Raw genomic sequence first — 11,002 nt, 5'->3', positions numbered from 1 at the left:
ATGAAGGAGCAGACTGAGTGAAAAGGATATGAACTCCATTTTATAAGGATTATCAACCCCGGATCAAAATTTTCCCTCACGACATTTGATGATTGGAATCCATCTCTTAGCATTCATGGAATATGATCAAATATGTGGTTAAATTAATGTCACTGGTAAAGATTAATCTCAGCAGAATTGTTTTGGTGAAATTTTATAATTCATCTTTTTCTATATGAAATTAATCTTCCAATCGAGTATTTTTTAAAATGTTTAAATTATTTTATTTTTTAAAATTATTAGGTCTATTATGGTGCTGGAGGTTTTTTTTTTTCCTCACATTGGTGCTTCGTGTTTGTTTGGTTTAACACTCTTACACAAGAGTTCTTATGATGCTAGCAATATCCCAGCACATGATGTTTTAAGTTGGTCCTCTTCATTTTCTTTATTTTGGTTGAGTCGGGGTAAAGTTGATTGACATGATTTTTTTATTTATTTTTAATTAACTAAGGTATCTAGATGGATTATTTTAAAGACTTGACAAGAAGGGGGTTTAGGGTTTGCAAGATGAGTGAGTTAGCGACTGGTGGTGGGGGCAGTGGTGGCCTAAAAGGAGGGGTTGTGGTGGTTTCTAGCGGTGGTGGGTAGTTTCCAATAAGATAAGGTTAGCAAGAATATGGGTAAAGGGGGAACTCCTTCACCCACCTAAGGGTTAGGTACGGGAGGGTAGTTTAGTCATACTACATAAGGGTATTTTGGTCATTTGAATTACTTTACACAATTTTACTCATAACCAAAACTAAAAATATGAAACACCAATAACATTTGCACTTAAAGGAGGTGCCTTCAATTTCGGCCCCACTTAAGGAAGCCACCAATAAAAAACTCCATTTTAAATCTAAGTTTTAAGTTTCGTTAGGGAAAGAAAGGAACCAGAGTCGTTGAGAGGAGGAAAAAAAGATGTTCTTTTTCTTTTCTTTTCTTTTCTCCCCTAGCAGGATAAGAATAGAAGACGATTTATTTTATTTTATTTTATTTTATTTTTTGAAATTTTGAAAAGAAAAGACAGTTTAGTACTTAATTTAGGTTTAAGGTTAAATTTTTCCCTAATTATTAAGGGTATTAATGTAATTTAATAAAAAGTGTTAATAAGCAATATAAAATTTCAAGATTATCATAGGATTTTTGAATAAATTAAAAAAGGCCATGCCATCACACATCACTGAACTACGAAGCTTAACGAATGGGGACTTCAGTTATTACAGACAAAGTCGAAGGTTGGATTAGTAATTGCAAAAAGTATAGGGAATAAAGTAGTAATTAAGTTATAGCACTAGGAGGAAATAGTAAGTATCAAAATATTAGGTACACCATCTATCAACAAATTATTTCTTTAAAATGATAGAGCACCCCCCCCCCCTTTCAATAACATATAGTGTCTATTCTATCCCTTTAATTAAAAGAATTACTTCACAGGAAAAAAATGTAATTAAAATAATCACTTCACCCTCGCTATCTCACTCCAATCCATTATCCATGATTTCGAGTTCCATAAACTCTCAACTCCTGAGCCCTATTTTACATCATCTAACAGGCAAAAACCACCAAACCTCATTAAAGAAAAATTGGATCACATCCTTGCCTCTCCCTTATGGGTTAGCCTCTACCCTAATTGTCACATCCACCCAACCGGTACCTTACCTGGCATACCCGAGTGTGTGATCCACAGCCCCGAAGATCAGGTATCGAGGTAATCAACCTCCCACATAGACAATAACATAATCATAAACATAAATAATCAATGTATAAAGTATAATCCAAAAAATCCAAATAAGGAAAGAATAAAGCATATATCATCAGAGTACGAAAGACAATCAGAATGTCTAAATTAATAAAGTAAAGTGAGGCGGAATCCACTCTACAACCAGCAGAAAGTAGATTGCAAGTCAAAAGAAAGGTTACATCTGGTTCTAAGATAAGAAAGAAAGATATAACAAACTAAACTAAAATCTATTCTATCTTAGAAAGAACATCTTCATAAACATAGACTTCATCAATGACGCTCAAACGTTCCCACTCCACAATAGGGCTAATCCTGGTAACAAGCAAAACCACTTGAGGAATCCTCAATGTAATCTTTATGGTTGCCAGCACCTTGCGTGAAGTACGCCTCTTCAGTCTTTGCTTCCTCATATTGACTTTCATAGTCATCAGTACCTATAGAGTAATCTAACAAAACATTGCACAAAAGGAATGAATTTCAAAGAAACCTAGTAAGGCAGTTAATCCATAACAACATAAATGGCAGGATTTCAAAGCAAAATAAAATATTATATGATATGAAACACATGATGCAATATGATTCTAACTCTATGTATGCTGGTCTCTATTGGTAGACATGCTTTAAGTCATAGCACCGTACTTCTTTAGGAAGGTCTCATCACACAACGCCTTTTGGTAGTGGGTCTAGCATCCCTCGGGACATTCCATGGTTGGGGGTATAGGTCACCGCTCTCTCACATCACCATTGGTCTAAGTATCGGCACATGTAAGGGTCAAAGCCTAGCCAAATGCAAGTCTCCTACTTAGTTACATCAAGTCAAATCCAGATACGTCCATTCCTCGCCCCTGGAGATCCTTTCCGGTATCCTTAACACTAGAGTCCTCATAGTCCCTGACTACGGACTCATCAACCCTATAGGTCATCCACATAAGTAAACGGGAAGCTCTCACGTCCCCTCACGGGTTGGTTACCGGTCTTAAGCGCCTGTGAGCCCAAGTCTATCCATATGCAACCCTACCGATAAATGGTCCCCACAATGTGATTCTTGTCCTCTCACGGGTTGGTTACCGGTCTTGAGCGCCCATGAATCCCCATTGCTACCACAGGTCGTTCGGTCTCAATACCCCTTCAATTAGGGTCTGACATAACGGGACATCCTAGCCAAACACTACTAGACAGCCCTAAATATATCACTTTAGGAAGGTGTCCAAAGGGCATCTCCAGAAACATCCCATAATATTCCCGTAGTTGTCCAAGGACAGAAGTGTCAAAAGAACACCTCTCCTTTCCAAACCATACTTAATCATTCAGAAACATAAATCCATAACATCACATATATGGTAACTTCTTATATGGAAAGAAACCAATAAAACATTCAACTTGCATATATTTGGTAAGTAAATCATACATGAATCAATTTAGTATAAACAAGTAATGCTACTGTAATCAAGGTAGTTGCATCTGTAGTATATAATTGTAAGAATCTAATTAAGGAAACAAATCAATGATATTCAAATATAGAAACTAGATAATGCAATCTATGTAATTAAGGAAATAACCATCCTTACCTTATATAACTCACAAAGGATCTTGGGGAATCAAGTAAGACTTTGACTAAACTTGGAAAGAAAGTCCTAAACAAGTATATATAACATATTAGGAAAGATATCTAGAAGGAAAGATATCAAAACATCCAAAACATACCACATATGAGGTTGCTATACTCATTGGTCGATTGGATTGGTCTACTGCCTCAGCCGACCAATGAGTCGACCAACGAGACAAGTGGCCTTCAAAAATCAGAGTTTTAGAATATGAAACCGAATTTGGTGGTACAAAAGGGTACTAAATAAGGGGGAAACTACAATGGCAGTATACTAGTATATAGAGGACTCCAAAACACTAATCAAATCAAGTCTTCAAGTTACAAATTAAGAAATAAAAAGTTACCATAATTAGATCAATCATGGTTCTTGAAGAATTCATAGTAAAAATCATGGACAAGAACAATAGGATGATGGATTACTAATATGACAAAGGATTTATGAATAGCATGCATAGATTCTCAAAAGAAATAGAGCTAAGGCTGAAGAACATCAATCTAAATAAGGAAAGAGAATGAATTCAAGCTTTCCTTCAAAAGCGAGTGATGATCTTGATGAAGATCATCCACCAAGCTTTAGATCCTTAGGAAAAGAGAGGGAAAGAGTATAGTGATAGTTGCAACAGAGATACAACATCACTACTACTGTCCTCAATCAGAAAAGGAAAGAAAAGTAATGAAGAATCAAAGATGAAACATAGAAGAGGATGATCACATACCTTTTGTGTAAAAGCACGAGTTTTGATGAAGATCCGACAAGATAATCACCAAGGACGCAAGGGAGATGACTTGCAGAGGGCTCTGATACGTTCCAAAGAGTTTGGAGGCAGAAAATACAAAGTAGAATCAAGATCGGACTTAAATAGAGCAAGCAAAGACCTAATTAGCAAAATCAAATCCCATTGGTCGATTGGATTGGTCGACTGGTCCAGTCGACCAATCAGAACAGCAAATCCAACACAGGGAATTGAAGGCTCAGATCAAATCCAAACACAAAGGGGTTTTACACACACACCATGTGACTTACCTAGTAGGTAGAAATGCCTTCAAACCATGACAGAAAGCACTCCAAGTCCATCAACTAATTCCATCTTCATCAGGGTGCAGTTTCCATAAATGGAACACCGACATCAACACTCATGGATTCTAAGCCAGCCACCAAGTCTTCCATTGGGATGGCCCATAGCTGACTTTTTGCTTTACTTCAGGTTGTCGGACCTACAAACAACAGGGTTTCCAGGTCAAGGTTAGGGCTGGGTTTCACACCAACCCCTTTGTATTCAATCTCGTAGACATTGGATCCAACCATAATCTTATCATATTGCAACCCTGTGATCCACCACTTTGTAGTAGAAAGTTGTTTCTGTAAAAACCCCCGTAATTCTAACTCGGGATCTATATTACAGGTTCGAGTACCTGAAGGTCCAGCCGGAATAAGCTGTGGACTATCCGGATTGAAGCCCATGATCCATACCCTGAACCCATGGATCTGGATTCTAACAATGAAGAACCTGCCATTTGGGAACCCAAAGGAGATCCAGCAGAAACCCTGATGGACTAGGAAGGTGGATCTCTAGCCTGAGACAAGTCAAGTTTGAAGATGTCCAAGATCAAAGTAAGGATCCCCCAAGTGTTGGTTTAAGTTAGGTTAGTGTCAGGGATCAACCGGTTGAGCTAAGCACCCAAGTACTGGAAAAGTACTGGGGGCAATTGCTTAAGGCGATTGATTGACCCAACCAACCACCCCAAGCGACCGGCCAGGTCTATTTGCGGGATTAAACCCTAATTTGCCCCTGACCCTCCATAAATAGCCATCCATGACCTAATTCCGTATTCTTTTATTCATGGAGACTACTGTGGACGGTTAGGAGGCAGAGTACACGTGTTCGGTGGTGAAGAACACTTGAATCACAATGAAGTTTTGGTTCTTGATCTATCTTGAAAATCGGTTGGAGGTTAACTAATCACATGCTCTCCCTACTTATCTCTCTTTAGTAGTAATGTGGTTTTCCTCTCTCCATGACTCTATAGGCAATGAGTTATGAGGGTTAGAATCTTCATCGATGACCGCAACTAGATCACACCTGAAGATGGATTCTCATATCCGAATCAAGGGTTGGTTTAGTTGAAGGAGATGAAGTGGATACTAAATCTTCCTCTTTTGTAATTTTTAGATTGAGATGGACTTTCTAATATGTTACGGAAGATATTCGGATTTGGATCATTCCAAAATCAAATCGAGGATGAGTAATCAAAATTTGGAATTTTGAACTAAAGAATCTGACTTAAAAGGGGGCGGTCAGTCAGGGCAGTTAATTGACCCAACCAACCGCCATGAGCTACTAGCTAGGTCACAGTAGCTTGGTCTATCTAAGTTTTTCTACGTTTTAACCTTTGACTTAAATGTATCTTTGTAACCTTAATCTAGATGATCTCTGAGGTTTACTAAACTTGTTATTTATAAAGTTTGATTGCATTTTCAGTAGTATTTTCAATTCGACAGGTAAGGTTACATTTCTGTATATATGATATGACATGTAATGTGATGAACTGTGTATAACTTTGATGCATAAGTGATCATATAACTTGTTGTTACAATAATTTGAATGATTCATTGATAATAATATGTTGTGTATGATGATTAAATGTACTTGAATTACTATATGGTGTTGAATGATGGGATATTGTAATTTGTAACTATGATTGAGGGTATCCTTACTAGGTTTCCTTAGCTTGGGATATCAGAGACTGTGGTATGAGACACTATTCTCTGATGCCACCAGCACTATCATGGTTGCTGGACTTTATACCTAGGAGGTTTAGATTGCACGGTTAGAAACCCATACATGCTACTACCCTTTTGACAAGAGTATTGAAGCCAAATGACCCGTGATAATGGTGACACGACTCTATTTCATCCTACAGCGGTAGTTAGTCTAATGCAGATACTCAGTGATCCACTATTGATCATTCATTGGTAGGGTTGCATATATTAGGGTTGGGCTCGTGGGCATCCAATAAGCGGTTTGGGAGTCGTGAGGGGACATGAGAGCATCCACCCCCAACAATATGTGGATGACCATAAGGTTAGGGAATGGAGTCAAATAGAGGTAGCTAGTATGTGAAGATTCTCATTCCTAGGTGGAGAAGGATACTTAACAAAATTGTTTGGGGCCATAGGGGAAGTATCTGGACTACATGTAGTATGTTAGTGTAGGACTTTGCATTGGACTAAAATCCCTGACATGAGCCAGTACTCGTGCCAATGGTTGTGGTGAGAGAGTGTGGACCTAAACCCCAACCATGGTTGATTGATGAGGGCCAAACCCCTTGCCAGGGATTCCAACAAAGGTTACCAGTCCGTGAGGGATCAAAGTGAGTAAACCTACACAAAGGAGGGCTGGTGTTATATCTTAAAGCATGTCTACCATACTAGAGACTTGCATGGTAAGCTACTGGATGCATCCATACATATGCATATCATCTTTCTCTTATGTTATTTACCATAATATGACATTTACATGTATATGAGATTTGTTGCCTTGCTGAGTTCGTCAGAACTCATTCTTTTTGCAGATTATTGGTATATTATTCAGATGGCAATATTGAAATGGGAAAAATTATGTATGACTGGGAGAACCCCCATGAAGAAACTCTAGAGGCTTCAGTGGGAGGTAGCAATGTACAGCATGAAGCCACTTGCAAGTGCATGGAGTGCGCTTACAGCTCCTATTGACGGCAAAAGAATCTAGGTGATTCACTGAAGGAAGGTTGGATGACTCAGTTCATTGAGAAATTAGAAGAGAAAATCGCCATCCTTGAAAAAGAACAAAATAACAATTAAACTATGATTTATTCTGCTTCCGTTGAGATACCCTTTTGAACATGTTTACTTTATTCATTTCCTTTGATTATATTCTTTCCTCATTGGACTTTGGATACTTGTATATCCTTTTTATTTAATTATTAGATTGTTTTTGCTCTTGATTTATTATTATGTGCATTTATTATCACTGATGGCTAAATCAAGGATCTTGTGACTGTGGATTGCACCCACGGGTTGTCGAGCGGGACCGATACCAGTGGGTGAGGTGTGACAATTCCATTTCCAGAACTCTTGGTTATTTCACCCTGCCTTCCATGAGGATATTAGAAATGCATGGACTCAAGATGATGTGACACCCCTTGGTTGAAGATTGGCAAGCTTCTCTAGATTCCTACAGAACTAGAAAAAAAAGTCTTTGCTAATTTTGATAATCTTGATGACTAGTTAGTAGCTGAGGTTAAAACCCTAATACTGTCCCCTAAACCTTACTAGACCTGATCAATAATAAGAAGGAATTGTTGTCTTGGGCCTTGAATGCTAAAGAATTTTCCTAGTTCCGAAAATCTAGTAGCAAACACATTTTTGATGGGGATTGGAACACCAAACTCTACCACTTTGTCTTCAAAAGTACACCACCACAAAAGAAGAATTAAGTCAATCAATCATGATGGAAGCTGCTTCACCTCACCTAGAGAAATTGCAAGGGCGTTTGCCAGCTATATGGAGAATTTATACACTTCTTCTCAACCCTTAGATCAATCTTTTGTGGAATGTATGTGTGGTACGAGAAAAATTGCACCGAACCCATTGGATCGGGTTCATAGTCTTCGTCCTAATTAGACCATGGCTGGGACCCACCAAAACCTAATTTAATAAGCATAAGGGCGCCACACTTAGTTACCAGTTTAGTACAACCTCCCGAACTTTGCAGTAGATGAAGCTGACTTGTAGGAGGCAACTATTAGCAGAGCGGTGAGGGAATCGTGCTTAGATTGGTAACTACTTGAGTCCCCGGATATCTAGGGAGAAACCCTATGATAAGATGGCCACCGAAAGAGATCGAGACTTCACTCAACGGTCGAGAATTGGAGTTAAGGTCTATATAAACAAGTGATCAACTCACTCTAAAGGTATCTGAATTGTTTCCCAATTACGTATTCATTCTTATGCTCTGCAATCAGCCGAGCCTTTGTGATCCAGTCCAGTTATTGACTTAAGCTTCGGAGGTGGCCTCTCGACCCCCACGGTTGGGCCACGTCTAACTCTTTTTTGCAGGCCATAACCAAGAGAGCCGGAGGCTTAACATTTTCTAGACGCATCATTTGGTGTCGTCTGTGGGAAACATTTCAAGAAGTCATGGTTACCAGATCAGCAGCAGCTGTGGTGGCTCAGCGAGAATTGGTTCTCCATCCTCCTCCTGATGGGAATAATCCAGTGGATATTATTGAAGGTAAGCCGAATCCAAGAAGTACGACAAGATGGAGTGGATGGAAATGAACACGAAAACCATCCTAATCCTCTTCAACAGCAATTAGATCAAATGCAGGTCTAGTTCTTGGAAATGCAGCAAATGCTCCGTACGTTAGCCAGGCAAGTAGTCGCTCCTCAGGCTCCTGATCAATTGGAGGCTAGGAGACTTACGGGAGAGGCAGATAGGCGTGTACCTCTCGTATGAGCACCATCCAACAAAGGAGACGAACAACTAGCCGAAGGCCAGAATTTTGGCCCGAACGCTCAGAGGGATCTCCTAAGACGAATCCAAGAATTGAGAACTGGCGAATTACCCAGAAGAGGCGATCAGCATGACAGGCCGCAGGCTAGCCGAACCGAATCCCCAACGAAACTGTCGAGAGGAGTTCGCACTCACTCCCCAACATCCAGGCGTTTGAAAAGGGCGACCGTTCGAACGGAGGATAGACGATTGTTGCATATTGGCAAAGAGCTAGCCAACATAAACCAAAGGCTGGGGCAACTCTCTCGAGGGCGAAAAACTGATGATACCTATTTGGTCATCCGAAAAACTCCTTTTGCTGATGCTATTGCTCTGTTCGAGTTTCCACACAATTTTAGACTCCCAACTTTCACAACTTTTGTTGGTTCGAGAGACCCCACAACCCATATTAGGTATTATCAATAGACAATGGCGGTAGTTGGAAACTCTGACGAGATTCCCTGCAGAGTATTCGCCTCTTCCCTAACCGGGGCAGCACATAAGTGGTTCTCAAACCTTCCTTTGGGAAGAATCAACGATTCGATGAGCTTGCCCTCAAGTTCATCGGACGTTTTCAGAGTGGTATCCAAATCAAGAAAACGGAGTAAACACTCTTTACAATCAAGCAGGGAAGGAATGAGTCAATTCGGGAGTACCTGAAGAGATTCAATAAAGTTACCATGGAGATAGAGAATATGGACGAACAGGTGGCGAAAATGGATCTCTTCATGAGGTTAACCAACCGAAAGCTGCTGGAATATTTACTTCAGGATATGCCATCCACCCTATGCTGAATTAGTGCAACGGTGTCAAAAACAGGCAGAAGTGGCGGAGATACTTGATGCACGACAAGGGGAACCTAAAATAGCAACCAAGGAACCAAACGTCCCCAAGAGAAGCCAGAAGCAAAAGCAGCCTGTTTAGGATCGAGATCGGGCCAGAAAGTCCGACTACACGCCATTGAATGCTCCTTGATCAGAGATATTAATGCAGATCAAGAATCAGGATATTTTGAGATGGCCGTCCAAGATAGTAACAAACATAGGAGAAAAGACTATGGAGAAATACTGCCATTTTCACAAAGACTATGGGCACTACACTAATGACTGTAGGCACCTCAAGGCAGATATCGAAAGATTGATCAATCAAGGGCATCTCTCAAATTTTGTGAAAGTTTGGGAGGATGAGAAGAGAACGACCAATGAAAAAAGGGATCGTTCGGCAAGCAGGGAGCGTCGGGTCGAAGCTCCAAAGTCTAAAAAAGGAAAGGAATTGGCGAAACCTAGCAGATCCCCAATTCTCACTATATTTGGAGGACTCAGACCCAAGTCCCTGAGGAAGCTAAAAGCAAAATCACAATTCGTGGGATTGGGAAAATCCCAAAAAAGAAAGAAAGTGGAAGAAATTCCAATCACTTTTGGTGAAGAAGACGAGCGAGGCGTGTGCATGCCTCATGACGATGCAATTGTTATCAAAGTAGAGATCAGGCGAAGGGAGGTACACAGGGTCCTAGTCGACACGGGATCTTTGGCTAATCTTCTTTCTTATGAAGCTTTTCAGAAGCTAAATGTCGAGGAAGGTCTGATGAAGCCATCTTCAACACACCTCTACGGATTTACTGGTTCATCTGCCATAGCTGAAGGATCAGTTCAATTGGATCTTTCGGTAGGAAATTTCCCAAAAGAATCCACCATTCGGGTAAATTTTCTGGTGGTTCGGGACCTTCCTACTTACAACATGATCCTCGATAGGCCTTCGTTGACGAAGCTAGGCACCATAGTCTCGCCAAAACATATGAAGATAAAGTTTCCCATTGACACTGGAATCGGGCAAGTAATTTCAGATCAAAAGCTATCCTGACAATGTTATCTGGCCTATCTCAAAGAAAAGGTAGGACCAGCAAAAGCCATAGCCTTACCAATCGAGGTAAGGGATGATCGGGACGAAGACACCACGTAGAGGCCCGAACCCGTGGAAAAATTAGATCGAAATCTACTTGCAGACAGGAGATGAGACAAAATCCACTTATATTGGATCCGAACAATCAGAACCCTTAAAGGAAGAATTGAAAACTTTCCTTCAGAAAAGCATAGATGTGTT

The 11,002-nt window shown here is 40.1% G+C and overlaps 1 protein-coding gene across 1 annotated transcript; it reads left to right on the top strand.

Moving 5' to 3' along the window:
• Nucleotides 1-9,958: 9,958 nt before the first annotated feature.
• On the top strand, nt 9,959-10,762 carry LOC149007578 (uncharacterized). Its single transcript, XM_089167105.1, has one exon. It carries the CDS (start codon nt 9,959-9,961, stop codon nt 10,760-10,762), a length of 804 nt encoding a protein of 267 aa, XP_089023231.1.
• Nucleotides 10,763-11,002: the final 240 nt, after the last annotated feature.

This window comes from Hakea prostrata, chromosome 8 (assembly GCF_041222555.1).
Source record: "Hakea prostrata isolate BN-2017 chromosome 8, UWA_Hpros_2, whole genome shotgun sequence".
NCBI classification, from domain to species: Eukaryota; Viridiplantae; Streptophyta; class Magnoliopsida; order Proteales; family Proteaceae; genus Hakea; species Hakea prostrata.
This window is presented reverse-complemented; position numbering and strand designations above follow the sequence as displayed.

Bases quoted from the DNA above. Each gene is read 5' to 3' on its own strand.
- LOC149007578 (XM_089167105.1), top strand. From the start codon at position 9,959: ATGGAGAAATACTGCCATTTTCACAAAGACTATGGGCACTACACTAAT.